The following is a 19,183-nucleotide window of genomic DNA, read 5'->3' on the forward strand; positions in this document are numbered from 1 at the left end:
TTAATTCTCACACCTGCGCTATGTTTTAAACAGAACAAAGATTAGTGCAGAAGAATGGAGAAGGTTGACACGTTGGCTTTCTTTGAGGCCCCAGGAAGGCTCTGGCTATCTCCTCAGTAATAGTGAAGGTGTGTATATGTGTTTGCGCTTTCTTACACACTGGACTCCTTGTCTGTAATTTGCATAGTGAGTACTGTTGAATGTGACCCAGTGGAGCTGAGCTCTTGAGCTAATTGGCTCTTCTGTGCTTGAAGGGCAGATGACCAGTGCACCCAGTAGAGTCCTATGCGCCCTGGGCTCTCATCACAAGCAGAGAGCCGTGTAACTTCACTGGAACGTGTGTGTGTGTGTATGTGTGTTTATGTGTGTTTAGTGATTGTGTTAAGTAACCCATGCATTTGAGCAAGTTAATTTTATGTACGCCATTTAGTGTTTCTTAAATAGGTTAGCTAAACAATCTGTGTGGCATGTTGTAATCTTTAAGGAAGGTTATGCAATCTCTGAAGGAAAAAATAAAATATTTATTCTCACCAAGTGAAAAATTCATAGACGTCAAACACACCCTTGCTCTAACCAGTATACTCAGAGGGTTTCTTGCTACATTTTTACTTGTTCCACTGGTGATTTCACAGAGAGAAACTTTCATAAAGTCTTATCTCTAGCATCCAGATTTCAGATATGTTTAAATAACTTTGCTCATAGTTACCCTGTTATTGAGTATCTTAAGTAAATCCAAATGAATTTGATTTAAAATAAATAAATAGAGTCGGTTTTGCTGATATTTTGATATTAGGCTTGGGTAGACTTGTCAGCTGGTGATTATTACTATGTAAACTTCTTTCTATTTTGTGGTTTGGATGATTTTTATGGCATATAAAAGTTGTTTGACTCAGTCCTCGGTCTGGTATTACTAATAGATTATAGTTACTTAAGGATAGTGCTGTGTACCTCGACTAGTTTTCTATGTTACTTTTTCCACACACTGGAAGGCACAACCAAGTGACTGAGATAGTGTACAGGAACATTTGTGGTGCATGTGTTTTAGAAGTCCCCAATTCCCAATGGGAGACCATGAAAGTGATTGCGTACAACAGGGCGAAGGTCCTGTGGGACTTCAAGGTCCAGACAGACAAGCAGCTGTTGGCCAGTGAACCAGACATAGAAGTGGTTGACAATGAGAAGAAGACTGCAGTTGTAAGAGACGCAATTGTAGCTGACAGCAACATGAGAAAGAAGGAGCACGAGAAAATAGAGAAGTACCAGGAGCTGAAGGAGCAACTAGACTGACTACACTGGTTGTATTTCAGATCAAAGTGAGAGACATTAGGGTACAAACTGCTGTCATTTACAGCCACAGTAGATTCTCCCTTTTCCTCCTCACACTAGTGAAATAATAATTAATGGCACTGACAACAACACAGTATACAGTATTACTGTAAGTGTGGTAAAAGCTTACCAACAACTGTTACACTAAACCAGTGACCTTCTAGCTCCTCGGGTAAAATCTATGAGTGAACATGATGAAAGTGAAAGTAAATCAACAACCATTGTCATCGCTGGATGTTTTTGAGTCATGTCAATTCACTCTGATCACAGTTTAAAGTTTAAGTAAAAACCATTCGCAAAGATAGAAAACTGTGATACACCTCTAAACCGCCTGCTGTTTGCTACCTTGATGCTAGCTCTGCTGAGAGCAGCTACTGTCACATGGCAAAGTAAACACAGAACAACATAGACCTGAACTGAACAGATGAACCATGCATCTGCTCATTGTCTCTGATGCCTAACACCACTGGACCAATATCCAATCTATCTCTACTTTTTACTAAGCCAGAAAAAGTTTGACATTACAACTTCTCTGTATCCCTGCAGGCATTCATGGAGGATGTCAAGTCCCGTGGGCCATTTATCTACTCTGTCTTGGAGTCTGCCCAGGCATTTCTGGCTCAGCACCCCTTCCAGGAGCCCGAGGAGACCCTGACCGATGGAAAAGGTCTGCTCCCTCCATCGGCTGTGCCAACTGCTGCTCCAGCCAAAATGTCATACTCATACACCCCCCCTTAGTTGAGTTCCTTTGGTAGGACCCATGCAGGTGAAACGTTCCATTAGTAGTTATTAGCAGTGATCCGTCCTCTCGTGTCACACTGAGTTTAGGGAAAATGTGTGGGTCAGGACCAATTAGCTCTAGTTCACCACCTCTAAAGTACCATCTGCTCAGATCAATAATACAGCATGCTCCTCTGGTTCTCCACGGTTACATCCTCTTTGTAGTGTTTGGCTCTCACCTCTGGCTGCTCATTGAGGGAATACTCTAGCAATCAACCTTACTGTGTTCCCCAACATGAGCGGCCCCCTGCCTTTCTCTTTCCCTGTTTCTATTCATCGAGTTGATATGCCATCCTTCTTAAATCATTACTCTTCTCTTGGCTGACTTCTAACCCCCCGTTCTTCTCTTCACCCTGTTATTTCTCCGTATGCTCCCGTTTATTACTTCTTCTTTTGCACCTTTATGCTGTTACCTCCGCATGACCCCATCAAACCTCTTCCATCTTCCACAGAGGTGTCTCCACGCCGGCGGATCTTGAATGTGAGCCGCTCTGTGTGGAAGCAGGCGAACGTAGCCAGTGACCTGTGGGAAAAACTGACAGCACGTTGTGTGGACCGCCACAGGTCAGACTCTTTTATTTGTAATATATATATAAAATATCTTGTTCTGATAAAGGGTGGTTTCTGAACTGGTGAAAAGAAACCATACTCGGATTGTTTACTATAGTTTATCAGGATTATTTAATTGCGAATTTGAAATACTTGTGCTTTAGTATTCCCACTGGATGGCACCTTCTGCTTCCACCAAAATCCAGGGTAAAATTTACTTTACTGCATTTATCTGACAGCTTGTCATATTTCAGATATCTAGGAGTTGCTAGAAAATTTACCAAAGATACATTTAGTCTCTGAACTTAGTTCTGTTTAAATAATTGATTAAGCCCCCCAAGAGATTAAAGAAAGATTAGAGGAATTCAAGATAGCGTAGTAGAACTGTTTTTTTGTGGTTTTTTTTGTGGTTTTTTTGTGGGGGTTTTTTGGCTTAATCCTTACCCGATACAGTAGTAAAAGCCTTCTTACACATTCCATAATTCAATCAATATAATGTTGCTCACAATGGCCAGTTTTTAGTATGAAGAGCACATTTTGCTGATAATTCATATATACTTCTATTCAAGTACGCTGTAGATTTACTGGGTTATTATCCGTCCCTTCATTTATTCCACCACTGGGACTCTGTACTCTTTGTCTGTCATAATTTTTAATCAAGTTGAGTACAAGGAAAATTATTTTTAGATCTTTCTTCAGAATATAAGTATTTGTGTCCTCTGCAGGCCTTGCCAATACAATTTTAGTAATTAGTGTTTTTAAATTAAACTAGTAATGACAAAACATCAGTAAATAAAACAAATTCTGTGGTCTCTGTGCCTGTGAAACTATTGGACAACTTGTTATTCATTACTTTATTTTTCTTTTAGTCATGAAGAGTGACTAAAGCTCGCTTATGATTAAATATAAGAGGTGTGGCATATGTGATTATTCTTTTTGCTTTTGTGAGTCCGTGCAGTATACTCTGTAGTCTATGTATAATGAACAAGACAGATAAAGACAGAGATAATGGAATGGAGTTAATGGGAAAAGGAAAAAGAAATGCATATTTGTCATAATTATATTACAGTTTCTCAGAATTACTTAAGCAGATTGGTTGAAACCATTTCCTATTTCTCAAATAATCAAAAAAAAAACAATTTTCAAACTACATTCACAAAACCTCCGACACTTCTGGGAACACCAAACATCAAATAATAAAATTGTTTCATTAAAAAAACAAAGCAAAACAAACAAAAAACAAAACCAAAAGAGATAAAAGAGAAGTAGATATCATGTAGTGCAAGTATTACCACAGAAAACTGAGTGATATGTTAAGTTTATTTTTCAAGCAAATTGGCATAAACTCTAAGTCTTAATCAGGGTCCACAGACCATATCTAGCAAGTGTTCTTGGCTTTTGTTTTTTGTCATCATAGCCATGCGGCAATTACTTTCTTTCTTTTTTTAAAAATAATGTAATCGATGCTGAAAACAATAGTCTGTAAAAACAGCATGGAACATTCATTACAATACATTGTTCAGGGCATACTGTGCAATCTGCAAAAATACAATCTACATGTAATATACAGCAAATATTCGAGATTGTGATAGTTGAAGATTGTTAGTACACTTCATCTGAACCGCCTCTTTAACTGCTTATTAATGCACTTAACTGAGTGTATTTGGACATGGTCAAGATAACCTTCAGAAATTTAATTTAAGCATCAGAGGAAATGGGGAAGAGAGGTGATTTAAGTGATCTGGCACCAGATCTGGTGGTCTTAGTATTTTAGAAACTGCTGATCTACTGTGATTTTCCCACACAACCATCTCTAGTGTTTACAAAGAATCATTAGAAAAAGATAAGTTGTTTTGTTGATAACAGAGGTCAGAAGAGAATGGACAGACTGGCTTAAATTGAGTGGAAGGCAATAATAACTCAAATAGCCATTTGTTATAACCAAGCTATGCAGAACATTTCCTTTAGGACCGTACTGTAAACGTCTTCTGATGTTAAACATAGCACGTTACACCCAGTGCTGGTAACTAATGAATTGGCCTGTGAGTATATAATTGTATGGAGTTTTAAATATGAAATATAAACATGGAAAAGGAAAAATTAATTTTTCAAGACGGTTTTTTCCACATTTTTCTTCCTTTCGTCTTAGATGATTTCTACCCATTCTTGGTGTCAATTTACTCTGCTATTGGGTAAATTAGATCATTTCTGAATTTCTGAATCATGTTTAAGAAATTAAATCTGTCTTGTATTTGTGGTTAACCTTTGTCAGCTGTTAAAGATGAACGTTTTAGAAAATTACTGTGTTTAGAAATTTAGCAATAAGAGAAAATGAGCTCTACAAATTAAGTTGAAGTAGGTAAAAAATGAAATGGAAAAGGTTCAAAGAGCAATTAAATTGGTAAATGGATTGATTCTTATATAGCGCTTTTCTACTCTCACGGAGTACTCAAAGCGCTCTATACAACATGCCTCATTCACCCAATCACACCCATTCTCACAAGCACTTTATCTACACTTAGTGCTTTCTAACGACATTCATACACATTCATACTCCGATGGATGCATCGGAGAGCAAGTTGGGGTTAGTATCTTGCCCAAGGATACTTGACTGGAGGAGCCAGGGATCAAACCACCAACCTTCTGATCAGTAGGTGATCTGCTCTACCTCCTGAGCTACAGCCACTGTGTTTGTTTAAAAGAATGAGATTGTGGTGTATATTTATAATAAAACTTTTTTATTTGATCAAAAAATAAGATCATACATCCATACAAGAGAACAATGCCTGTGTGTGTTTTATGGTTTTAAAGCCAAGAGTTGTTTCTTCCCATGACTGTGTGTGTGTGCCTCCACAGCAGGTTTATGTAGCAATATATTTCATGTAATACAATTACCATAACCTGATTACAAAATGTGGCAGCTATAATCCATTACAGAAACAATTATGAAAACACATTTATCAAGGTTTGAAGTCGTGAAAATTCAGAGCTCACTTTTCTCTATATCGAAACTTGTTTTTGCACAAAAGCCATTTAGAACTGGTGGAATGAAATATATATTTATATACACTGCCTTATTGAAATGACAGCCTGTAAATTTGGATAAATGGGTTGTTTCACTGCATGCTCCATGGATTTTGATTGATTTATTTCCTCACACTGATTCCAGATTTTAATTGATCGGGTAGTTAACTTTAAAAAGTTGCATTTTCTACAAAACCTCCAGACATATGGAAAGGACTTTGGAGCGTCTTCTTCAGATCCAGGCTGCAATGGAAGAGCTTGCAGGGGCCTTGGAGCAGGCAGAGGGGGTGAGGGATGCCTGGGAGCCTGTTGGAGACCTCTTCATTGACTCTCTACAGGACCACATAGATGCTACCAAGGTACCCATCTGCAGTACACTCTCGGCTCTTTTTTTTCTCTTATCTCTCCCTCACTAATCTAAATTGGGTTTACCTGTAGAGTAAACTAATTGTCTCCTTCGAGATTATCGCCTCTGGCTATCTCTGAAAAAGCACACATTGCAACATGTCTCAAACAAACATCAAAAAAATGACATCCAGCTTTTTTTTTTTTTTCTCAATTCTAAAAACCACAATTATGCGATCCTCCTGCATAAACAGGTGATCTGTTTCAAGCTGTGTTCCTTTAAAGTGATTGTTTTTTGTTGCCTGCATGCACATTCCTGCCAGAAAGGCTGTAATCTGACAGATGATGACAAGGCCCTTCAAAATGACACTGCGAGTTACAAATCTCAGCTGAATAGATGTTGTTAAACAAATGACAGGTCATTGGTTCTGTTGCCGCTGCCTGTAATTGTGCGGCGCTATTCATTAGAAGCGAGGGCACTTCACAATAATCATGTCACTGTTTGGACTCCTGTCACAGCCAGCACATGTTCAGCTCAGTCTTTAGGGCAGGCTTGTCAGTTGGCGTCATCTGTACTCCTTTACTCCCTGGGTAAAGGAGGGTGCATGCATATACAAAAACAGACACATGGATGCACACAGGATGCAATTATAAAAGTACACTAGACACTTTTGCATTCAAATGTAGAGTAGATCTGCAGCATCTACTCTACATTCCACACATCCTAAAGTTACATTTTTTTTGTCTTGTTTCATCTGATCAACACTCAAAATCCAAATATAACTTTTATATTATATACAGACTAACTGATAAAAAGATTTTAATAACTCTTCTTGCATGAAAAAGAAATACTTACATAATTTGTAAAAGTAAAAATAAAATATCAGATTTTATTTATGTATTTATTTATTTATTTTTTACTGTTTTTCATATTTCCAATGATTTTTATTAACTCTTCATTTTTGCTGGGGTAGCATATTTTGAGAGGTTCAGGGATTAATTTTCTGACATCAAAAGAAGCAATTGAGCGCATTCTGCATGAGAAATGATTGGTCAACAAAATAAAAACACTGGCTTGTGAGCAGATTGCCCATAGTTTTCATGGAAGGTATTGACTTGTCTGCAAATGTGAAGAAACTGTGAGGGTGAAGAAAACTGAAAATGAACCATTTCCCTTCAAAGTAAAAGTTTAACTTACAGCTGCAATCACCATGTTTCACTGTGAAAAGTGACGAGTGCTTGTAGACAAGTAGTTGTACTTCAGAGAGGCAAAGAACACGCGGATAGTGGTGAAAATGATGTTTCAGTTATTACTCGCGTTGATCTTCAGCATTAGCTAACTTTCACAGGTTTAGTGTTCATCATTATTGTTACTGTGGCAGAATGATTCCGTTTGACTGAATACATTCATCCCACTGAAATATGATAAATGAATTATTTTATTGCAGTTGGGGAAAAAAATAAATGAAGCAAATGTGAACTATGAAAATGCCTGGACTATTTTGTTTATATAGCACATTGAAAACAACAGAAGTTGACCCAAAGTACTTTCTGGCCAAGTTTATTTCCACTCCAGAGCTACAAAAAACAGTGTTTCAAAACACGTGAAAAAGTGTGAAATGTGTGCTTTATTGTTTTAACTAATTAACGGTGGAAAGCAACAATCATGGTCATGAAAATGTATTGGGATTTAGAAAATTAATGGTGCTTTCGTTTCATATGCTCTGCTCTCCCCTATGTAAGCTACCTTTAGGATAGTGGCCTTGTATCTACTTGGTATCATATCAAAACCAGATTTTGAAATATTGCACAGTACTGCGACCAACAATGCAAAATGCACGGGACACTGGCATGCATATACTCACATTCCATCTTAGTTATTTTACAAATTTTCTGGTTTTCTCAGTTTACACACTATAAAAAGGGGCTGGTTCAGTTTCAGTACTGTTCTCTCGTCTGATCTTAAGACATTCAAACATGGCTTTCTGCCAAATTCTTTCTAAAACAGACCAGAAAGCTATAACGGATCAACTTTCCATTGATTTTTTTTTTAATTTAATTTAAATGTAGTTGGTCCAGACTGGATGTTTCTGGATTGCGCTATAATTCTATCTATGTCTGATGTTGTTCAATATTTTGTATTTAATCTGTTTCCCCCCTCTCTTTTCCCACTACTCCTGTTTACGTCCAACTCCCTGTGGTCCTCTGTTTTTCTTGTCCTCGCTCATGCTCCATCCAGTTATTTAAGGAGGAACTGACCCAGGTGAAAGAGGGCATGAAGCACATCAATGATCTAGCCCACCAGCTGGCAATCTCCAACGTCCATTTATCGATGGAGAATGCCCGTGCTCTGGAGCATCTCAACAGCAGATGGAAAGTGCTTCAGGTAGAGTTCTGGGTCCATAGTGCCTGTTTGACTCTGTCAGCAGCAGGTTGTGCAGCAGTCACATTCAAGAGGACATAAGAGAGTGATTCCATGTGCAATGTTTGGACTTTTAATGGTGTCTATACTTCTGGCTTCCAACTGTTTTATGTTTTACACATCTTTTGAGCACAGCGGTGTGCTTTTGGACATTGATGAGGGGCCGTGTGCGTGATGAAGAGTTTTCATACCATTTAAGAGGAAGATCAGAGTATGTTTGCAGGCTGAAAGATCAATGATGTATCTCTCACTTAACTCACAGAACGGTTGAAGCCACTGGATAACAACATCACAAGATTGGTAATTTTAAAGAAAGAGTATAAAATTTTAGAACATATGTTTGTTTGGGAAAATTTATCAGATTAGATCAAATCTAAGTGAAAAAACTGGATAGAGAAATATAGCTATTTGATTAGTTAAAAAATCCACAGCCAGAGTACAGTGTCATTATACATTACTGTTTGTGTGTGAGTCTCTTAGAAAAGTTGCCTTAAAATTATTAAGCTGGTTGGATGTGTTGGTAAATGTATTTTGAGCTTTAGAGGCAGTCTATTTAGCTGTTTTCACCATCTGTATACAAAGTTATGGCTTATTGCTTATAAATCTCAGGGAAAATAAAACATTCTTAAGGTCAAAATGTAGAATATTTATAGAATGTGTTAAATGAAACCAAGTTGCGCTTGAAGTTTTGATTTCTTCTTCGTTATTTTTGCAGTGACGTTGGTTTTTGTCTTTTCTTTTCCCACAGAATAAAAATCAGTTTCAAAACTCGTACTAATAGTATAGAAACTTGGCTGAGTGAATGTTGGATTTGCATTGGGAGCATGTAAATGTATCAAATCCCAGCAGCCTTGACATACTAATCACAATATTAACCTGCTTTATGAACATCTGTTGTTTTTCCAATGGCATTTCATTCCTGTGATGAGCTCGTTTTTTCATTGTTTCCCTCTCTTTCTCTTTTTAAGGGAGCTCAAACTAAGGAAATGAGCAGGAATGTAGATACATTTGTTATTAAATATGTTTAATGGTCACAGTTATTTAGAGTCATTCCTAACCTTCATAAGCTTAAGAGCCCTAAACCATTACAATTGAAGACATAACAATAGGAAAAAAGTAATGAGTGCCTCCTACCCACTTGGAGGAGGTTAAAAAACCTTAAGAAGCTTTAAAACCTTAGGGGGACTTCATAAAACATGTATTGTTTCTTTCATTTTTAGTGTACAATTTTTTCATTAACAGTGACTTTGTGTGAAATCAATCATAAAACAAGAAGAAGAAAAAAAGTAAAACAACACTCCTGCTGTAAAATACTGACTAATTTGTGGAGTTGTTTCTCCTCTCCGTTTCCTGTTTTATATATTATTCCCTTCTTGTTGAAATACAGCCTTTTTTTTAATCACAGGTTTCATATCTTGTATTTTTTTATATTAATTATATAGCAGCCAGGTGTTGCTAATCAAAAGCACATGATTAGCAGCACTTCATGAAATGTGACCACCTCTATAACAGCAGAGGTTTTGACAGTTTCCTGGTCTGTGGCGCTCCTGTGCGTGTTAACTAAATGCCAGAGGTGGGCATCCCAGCACTACCAGTCCAAGCTCAGTACCTGGGCGCCTTGCAGGCACTGAGTTGCATATGACCTCCTCTGTATAGCCAAGGATTCTTGAGTCAAATGTGTCAAAATCATGTCATGCAGCAGGACAATGTTCCCAAGAACAGCAGCAAATTTGCATTACCATGATTTTTAATCATTTTCATCCATTCTTTTGCATAAGCCCAGTCAAAGTCCAGACCTCGACCTGATTGAGATGCTGTGCTTAAAGGAGCTGTGCATAAACAAATACCTGCAAACTTAAATGAACTGAAACGACATTATAAGGAAGAATGTAAAACAATACGGAACATTTCTGTTTTTAAATTATATATTTTACCAGACTTTTGTCCTCACTTGATCGCAAATATTTGCCGCGATTTTCACATTTGGAGAAATCTATAATTTTATTCACTCTAATGCTCCATTTCACTCTAGCTGTCTGTCAGTGGTGTCACAGCCTTTACCCAAGCCAGCCATCAAGCTAATGTGTACTAATGGTATTCTATATTATTATAACAATATTCTGCATGGTTATAGTTATTTTAGTGCCATTGTGGTAGAATGGATTCATAGCATAAATCTGCAGAATATAATGTGATAAAATCACGTCAGTGTAGGGCACAATTGGTAAGAAATGTACCAATGACAACAGAGTCTGTCTTGACTGCATACAACAGCTTTATCCATCTGGTGGTGTTTCTAATAGGAAAAGTGTGCAGTGAGTGTACATCAGTGCACCAATGAGATGAACATATATTTAAACCCATGCACTTAAATGAAGAGGGTAATTCATCAGTGCCATGAAAGCACTTACTCTTAACCCCCTTTAAAAAATTGAACTGAACTTGGCTTCCTCTCAGTGCTTAGCAGAATGCTTAGTTGATGCATTATCTACTGTGCATTACTTTAACTGCAGTGTTTTTCAAGCACAGGCTTTACCCACCATCAGTAACCTAGTAACACTCCTGCAAGCACAACAAAACTCTCAGCCTTCACTGCATCTCTTGTGAGAACATCCCCTTCCCATTAGATAACTGTCATGACACCTCTTCCACACCCTGACATGATGATTGCCACTCCAGCCTTGTTTCCTCGTGAGGTGTCTCCACTCTGAGCACGATGATTTTCAGTGTCTGTTAAACTATTCTTAGAAGTTAATTCCTAGCACCCACTTTGCACGCTCGCTGTGACTTGTCTCAGTGTGACTTTCAGATTGCGTCCGTAGCTCTGAGTACTTCATGGACAGAACAAAACAAAACAGAACAGACCACTATAGAGAAGCCGTGCCTTTGATTTGTCAGCAAGAGATTTTTTTTTCCAGGCTCTCTGTGGGACTGAAAGAAATAACAAATAAACAATAATAATGCAGCCCTGTAAGAATCATGTGTCAGTGCTTTCTAAAGATTTTCTCAATAACTAGCCTGAAAACTTGTAGGTAGATGCTCTATGGCAATAGTTGTCTGTCAGTTAGTCCACCCACCATGTTGGTACAGAAATATCTCGTCAAAATAAGTTCAACTTCCATGATTTTTTTTCTCTTTTATTGTACAGTAATATAGGGTGAATATTATTTTTCTGAATGATTTTTTTCCCTTTCATGCACCTTAATGTAGCATTTCCACAACTACTCAATGGTTTTCCACTTGTTTAAATGATGCTTACAATACTATAGACTGTCACTGAAATGCTTTCAAGCAACCCCCTATTCTAATTCTAAGCATGTAATCCTAAATATGGTTAAATTTTAAATGTGTTATCAGTGAACAATGAGACTCAGAACCAAACTGATTAGGTGGGTAGATGACACAACAAAGCTTCAAAAATAGCTCTCCGGAAAAATGTGAACTTCTTTGCAGAAATGTTTTAATGTAGAGAATATACTCCCTAGAATCAGTAATACAAGCAGTGGATGTGTGGGTGTAAGACAAAGCTTGTACTTTGTTATCGGGTACCATGTCATTGTGATATGTCTTTTTAGTGGTGAACTAATTAAGTTCACTGGCCTTTGCTTGCAAACCAGTAAGATACTCCCACAGAGTCTTTATTTCTATACATTAGTAACCTACACCACTTCTGCTGTAGATGTATTTTTCTTTGATAAGAGTTAATGAGAGAAATTTAGATGATTGTTTAAAACATTCACACGTGCTGAAAACCCCAGTCATCCATTGTCACAGCTAGCATTAGCCTAGTGACAGGAATAAAACAAGCGGCTAAAGGGAGAGATGAGGTCCACACAAAGCAGCTTTTTTCACCCTCAATAAACATGCAAAAAACATGCTGAAAGTGCTAACTCTGACAGGCGGCATTAGATTGCAGCAGTGCCCAGTACTGTTAACTCACAACCATTTACAGACTATTGATGGTTTACCCTCCAGCCGCGCTATTCAGATTGGGTTGCCTAATCTACAAAAGCAATTAAATATTCACATTATACTGCTTTATGCCGCATCACTGCAAATGCTTTACCAGTCTGTTTGACAATTACCCACATCAGTCTACCCCTACTCATAAACACCATCCCTAGATACCAGAACTCTTCCACAAAATCCCTCCCTTTCCCACTTAGAGGTGCTAATTCTCATCACTCATCACCAATCACTTTCCACTTGGCTCCAAACTGTCCCAGTACAAGTGGGAGGTTATGGCTTGATGAAGCTGACAGGAACCACAACATGTACAAAAATTAAAGATGGTGTGAGACCACTGGGAATCTTCAAATCCTGCTCAGACCCAAAGAGAAAGTCGTCATAACCAGAATTTAAACACCAGCAGTTTAATTAATTGCTTACACTGAGATTTTACAGTTAAAAAAAATTAAGTTTCCCCCTGCTGGCACAGCCAAACCTAACAAGCTTACTCCAGAACCAACCATCAATAATCATACCTAAGTGTATGTAGCCATTTCTTAAACATGGTGTTCAAAAATGACCAAAAAGTACAAAATCAAATGCAAATCTACAATGTGTTTCCTCTCTACTCATTTAAGAAGCATTGTTGAGTATTATTGCATTCTTATATTAGATTCTTACATTACATTACATTCTTATTCAATTTGGTATATGACGAAAGAGCAGGGTTTGGCTTATCTTGCTCCTAATTTATGTCCATAAATTGTAAAAGGAGTCTCCATGCAAAAGTTCTTTCACAGCAACTATTCCTGCTACGTATATCTTTGAAGCAGCTATGTGCCGCACAGTTTGTGTGCCCTCTGGTCTTTGATTTAGGTGGTAAATGAAGGTAGATGAAAGCTTATCTGATGTACAGTGTGGTAAACAGATTTTGAGTATCCATAGACACCAGCAGATATTCATCTCCCAGATTTTAGATTTCCTTCAGATTTTCTGTGATTGTAGTAGGGCCCAAGCAACATTTGAAGAGAGAGATGTTAAAAATGAGAGAAAATCATTTCAATCTTGTTTGAGCTGCCTAGCTTGTACTTTAGTTGATCTGCTGTCTTTCTGCATTCACAGTATAAAAATAAGGGAGTTGAGATGCGCAGATGTGGTATCTTGGTGAGGACTAACAATCCTGCAGGGTCTTTAGCGAACAATATAAAGTACCTATTCATGTGATTTGGTGCTTTAAAAATAAAAACGGAATTCAATTCAATTAATTTGAAATGAATGGAGAAACCTCCTCCTTTGTCTCGCTCTCTGGAGTCACGTTTTGCTGTCTTAATTAAAATGATAAATTTTTAATCCCAGCAACATCCTGTACCCTGTTTATTTTGGCTGGACTGACGCTAGCAAAATTTGATTTGCTAATATTTGTCGATCATGGATAATTTAGTCATTTGTCTTCCTTATGGCAACCCAAATTGCCTGTACAGCAAATAGATTTTACAACACAGAACAGTTGGCAGTTGTATCTCTTCGGCACATTGACAGTGCTCTATATTAGTCCCAACCAATTTAAATCACACAGGGGAGCAATGATATGTGTACATATCACCGGGAGATGTTAACTTAATATATATCTATCTTTACAAATTATATCCCACTGCAGGTGCATCTTTTTGGAGTCTAACAGTCTCCCACTCGTTTCTTTTTCTCAATTTATCTGTCTACCTCACACAGAGTGGATTACCTCCCATTGTTTGAGGATGCGTTTCAACATCCAGCTGACAACGATTCAAGTGCCAAATCCAATATATTTCAAGTAAACCAGGATTAGGCAGACTAAATCCCATTTGGTGGGGAACATAACTGATTAAATGTTTTTACAAAGGCAGTGGCAAACTTAATTTTGTCAACTCCACGGTCTCCGTGATTATTTACCCAGCACACGTGAGCTCTTGCACCCATCTATCTCTCTCACTCATGTCATCCTCTTTTCCTCCTTTTCCCCCCAGCTGCACTGCATCCAGAAGCTACTGCTCTTGTTTCAACAAAACATATTATTTTCTAATATCAGTCTACATTTCCTACCTCGTGCTCTTCAAAGGCTCTCAAAGTCCTTCAAGAGGAGCAGCAGATAAAAAAAGACATAATTTATATTCCGCGGTTAACTAATGGAGGAGAAGCAGGTGGTCTGTGTGTGTGCGTTTCTATTGTGGGGATTTTGTGGTGCAGGGACGAACAGCACGGTTCCCTTTGATTTGACTTTGCATGTGTGTGTTTGCGTGTGTCCTCAGGGTTCCATAGAGGAGCGGCTGAAGCAGCTCCAGGATGCACATAGAGACTTTGGCCCCGGATCGCAGCACTTCCTTTCCAGTAAGAGCCATTTTCTGCTATTTGAAGTTGGTGCTTCATGTTGCACCATTCTGTACCACCCTGTGCCGAGGCAGAGAAAAGAAGCCTAGGTGTATTACAGTTTAATGGTGATAAGACTATTAATTGCTGTGTTTGTGTGTGTGCCCGCACTGGGCTGTGTGTGCATTTGGGTTAGAGGTGGAGCTGGGAGGCTTTTGTGCATCTGTCTTTATCATCTCTAGCACGCTGCTGTGACGAGCATTCCCGGTGAAGCTCATCACAAGAGTCATTGCTCTCATTTGAGCAGGGATACATATTTGTGAATTCTGTCTTTTCTTTTACCTACTGCTCTTCAAAGACTACAAAGGAGTAGCGGGAAGGTAGGGGTGGGGGTGGGGCTGTAGGGGGCTGAAAAATTGGATTTACCTTGCCTAGTTTAAACTGATGAAGTGAAGAGGCTGAATGATGCAGGGATCTCTCTGTGCAAGTGCATCTGAAGTGTTGGCGTGTACTTGTGTGTCTCCAGTGTCCTCACCAACCCCATCCAGATTTACTGCTGTCACGCTGGATCAGAGATGCCACACTGGGGCTTATATAGCACTACTTCACTGCCAGCTCAGCCCACTATGCCCTGCAGAGATGTCTGGGTTTATGTCTATGTGGTTTTATGCACCAACATGCCTATATTTCAGCTTGTTTCATATTCCATATAGGACATGGATATGCATATATATGCACACAATTTCTATTGACACAAAACTGTTAAGTATTAAGAATATTCAAAATAATTTACTTTGTGATTCTGAAGAAAAAGGCTGTATTGTATCTAGTAGAGTCACTTAATATATTTTAGTTGCTAGCAGTACGACCCAATTTCTGAAGTGGTGTGATACACGAATAAGTGAAACTTTCCCCAAAAGCAGATATTTGAAAAAATAGGTTTGGCGAATAATGATGTAATATTTACACTTATGTCAAGACGAGTATATTTAGTCTTCATAGTACGATTAGGCCCTATAGTGGAATATTTATAGTCTGATATTAGTACTTTTACTTCAGCTGTGGTGTGTATCTGTGTGTACTGTGATCAGCTCAAACATTAAAACCACCTGCCTGGTGTAGTTCCCCCCTGTGCTGCCAAAAACGGCTCTGACGCACTGAGGCGTGGACTCAGTCCTGAGATGTGTCTGGCATGGAGAAGTTGGCAGTGAGTCCTTTGGGTCTTTTAAGGTGCAGGTGCTGCCTCCGTGTATCAGGCCTGTTCTAGCGATTACAATGTGATCTGGGAAGCTTTGAGATGGAAGCCGTTCAAAAGTTTTGCAGGTTGTTAGGAGCACTGCTACTGTGCTGTTGCTTTGGAAGGGTTGTTAGGGTGAGTGGTAGATGTCCAACTAACTACCAAGATGATAAATTATTGACTTCACCTATGTGCTAGTGTTTTTAATGTGATTTTAATGTTTGGTGTGTTTTATAGATACAGAGCACACAGGTCTGCATTGTCCCATGTCATTAAACAGTGATGGGCAGTGACATGGAGTGTAATTTGGTATTGTCTTTGCACCCTCTTTGATTCTTTGCTGAATCTCCTGTGGTTCAGTTTGGGGGGACCGTTAAATGCTACAGTCATCCCGTGTCACCGTCTTCTCTACCTCCAGTATTCTATTACGCCGTGCCAAACAAACCAATACTCTGTGGAAATCCCACACAATAGACTTGTCTCTTTGGCTGTACTGTGCCTGTTTAGCTCTGTTAAGAAGGCCTGAATGGATATGGTGTCTGGACATGCTGACAGGGACACTGTGCACAATGGCTGTTCATGCATGACATCCCTATTTCAAAATTGATTTTGTCTCTCTGTATTTGTACAGGTTCGGTGCAGATACCATGGGAGCGTGCTATCTCCCCAAACAAAGTGCCCTACTACATCAAGTAAGTGCAACTTCACGGTCAGTGTCTGTGTTGTCGGAGCAAATGTACTTTTTCCACGGCAGATTAAGTCGTTAGATCAAAATTGGGCTCATTTGCTATTTTTCAAAGCTGGTAGACATATTGCATTTTTACCTGTGGTGCAGTATTTTTACGTCTGGTCTTATAGGTATGGCCAAATGTTCTGTGCTCACTAATCACAGAAGCCTTAGTCAGTGCTGTCTATTTACAATGCTAGAGGAGTTTATTAAAGCAAGATGAATGCATCGTCAGACAAAAACAGACAAAGGCTTTGCAATTCTATTGACAAGAGAAAGTTAGAAAGAAAAAATATGGAGACACTTGCAGATCAAATGTCATTCACTATTATGTAGAGACAAGGCATTAAATATATCTCTAACAATGGCAGAACATGCTTTTTGCAGTTTCTGGTGATAATTTCTTAAGAATAGCTGACCAAAGACTCTTACATGGCAGGAATACACAGGTTTACACACTGATCCCTCAGTCCATAGCCAGGGACTGGGAATCACCCAAACTGCATCTCAAACTACAACTAATCTGGTAGAAAATAATTGTAGCATTAAGTTATTTAACAGTTGGTGTCTCGAAGTAAACTGTTTCTATATAAAGCCCCTGTTACTGGATGTTCTTTGCTTTGTATCTTCTTATTTTTTATAGTTGAGATCTCACAGTGAGAGAAAGGGCAGTTGAATATGTAGTAGCAAACTGTAGTAGCAGATGTAGCAAACTAATAAAGTCTGTGAAACATGGAGTACCTGCATCATAGTTCAATGATTACACTGAATTTTCATACTGATTTTATTTCCATTATCGTGCTCATGTTAGATGTTTCCTTTAATGGACGTTTTTTTGTTTTTGTTGATGTTGGGTTTTTGTTTTTTGCTTGTTTCAGTTGTATCTGCTCCAGCTACGTCAGTGTCAGTCAACATGAAAGCTGCAATAGAAAATCACTTAATGCTTGTCATGTCAATCACATGCTCAAGCTATGCCTATCTCCTCTTCACTTGTCATTATTTTTGTGGTAGAGAAATAAGCTGGGGGGAAAAAAGCCATCGGCCATACGCCCAGACCCAGGCCCCTTTGAATCACTGAAGGAAATAGAGAGATGTGGGCGGCATTAAGAGGTCTTAACTGCAAAAACCAACCAATGCCTAGAGATTTTTTTCCTATAATAAACTCTCTTATAACACACAGTGTTCCTCTTGAGAACGATTGTAGAGAGAGAAACTAGTTTTTCTGCGTCAATTTGGGAAAATGTATCCATTGTACAAGCAAATCCATCACGTGGAGTATAATAAACCTTCATTAGATTAGAAACAAATGCTTCCCATTAGCCAAATATTTGTTAAAGAGTGGATCAACTCTAAATGATTAAGACGAAATTCTGTTGTGCCACTGGGAGCCCTGTTTGCCTAAGAACTCATTTATCTGTTTACCTCATCAATACTGTTTATCTTTGGAGCGTTATAGATTTCATAATTGAACCGTGGATATGTTTGTTCAGGAGTGTGTTCATACACTATTGTATATGTATTGCAAACATTGGTACAGTTTGTTCTCCTAAAAGTATTTGTCTTCTTAATCATTTGAAACAAAGCTTCATGGGTTTTGCTTTAGTTCACTAGTCAGTTCTTTATGGGCTATATTACTATTCCAGTGGGAGTGGAAGTAGCATCTGAGTAGCACTCCACTGGGTACCAATCAGTGAGTGCTCGCACAGGTAAAACGATGAGCACTGCCCTAAAAGCCTCCTGGGTCCTGGGCTGGCAGGCTTCCTCATTTGGAGTTTCCCATTTATATTCCTGTGCTTGTTCTTTCTATTGAATCTCTTTTATAGATGCTAAATTTTCTACATTTAAATGTTCCCATCGAGCTAGTCTTGGGAGAGAAAAGTGTAAATGTATTTTCTTTATGCAGATATGAGTTGGATTTTATATTGTTTTTCTGAGGAAAGTCTTTAAAGCTACTTGGATTGGGTCTCCATGAGAGCTGTAGTGTAACAAAACTTTTGATGTCTGCTCTTTCCAATCCTACAATCTTTTGTCTTATCCTAAATAATGGTCACTGTATTCTGCCCTCTGTTTCTCCTCTTTATCTCTTACTTATTACTCGTTCATCTCACTCCTTTTGCTGTCTGCCACACCTGCCAGACTCTACCCCTTTGGCTCATTTGTGCTCCATTTTTACCTCTCTGGCCTGAAAATGAGTACCTCGATTCTTTGCCTTCCTAATGAAATCTTCTTTCCATCAGCCATCAGGCCCAGACGACATGCTGGGACCATCCAAAGATGACAGAACTGTATCAAGCGTTGGGTGAGTAAGGAGACAATTAAAACACCCTCTTGCTCATTCGTCCAGGAACCCCACTGGGCTGCAGCAGAACCAGTAACACGGCACCACCGGGCTTCAGCTTTGAAGGTCCTGTCATATAGCTCATTAAGGGACCTTTATTTCAAACACCTTAGGGACTACATCTCTACTGTCATTAACCTGCGA

The 19,183-nt window shown here is 38.6% G+C and overlaps 1 protein-coding gene across 4 annotated transcripts in view; it reads left to right on the forward strand.

The window, feature by feature from the left end:
- drp2 (dystrophin related protein 2) overlaps positions 1-19,183 on the forward strand; it is a 179,802-nt gene that overhangs the window by 130,585 nt on the left and 30,034 nt on the right. For all 4 annotated transcript variants that reach the window (XM_086302105.1, XM_086302079.1, XM_086302096.1 and 1 more), the window contains 7 exons: positions 1,873-1,993; positions 2,559-2,670; positions 5,882-6,038; positions 8,264-8,410; positions 14,680-14,758; positions 16,606-16,666; positions 18,939-19,000. In XM_086302105.1, the coding sequence (XP_086158231.1) occupies positions 1,873-1,993; positions 2,559-2,670; positions 5,882-6,038; positions 8,264-8,410; positions 14,680-14,758; positions 16,606-16,666; positions 18,939-19,000 (739 nt within the window). The remainder of the gene's footprint in view (positions 1-1,872; positions 1,994-2,558; positions 2,671-5,881; positions 6,039-8,263; positions 8,411-14,679; positions 14,759-16,605; positions 16,667-18,938; positions 19,001-19,183) is intronic.

The sequence above is a fragment of the Aulonocara sp. 'chitande type north' Nkhata Bay genome, linkage group LG2 (assembly GCF_057382095.1).
Source record: "Aulonocara sp. 'chitande type north' Nkhata Bay isolate Kocher_YH1m ecotype deep benthic linkage group LG2, A_spYH_male_GT1.1, whole genome shotgun sequence".
Lineage (NCBI taxonomy): Eukaryota > Metazoa > Chordata > Actinopteri > Cichliformes > Cichlidae > Aulonocara > Aulonocara sp. 'chitande type north' Nkhata Bay.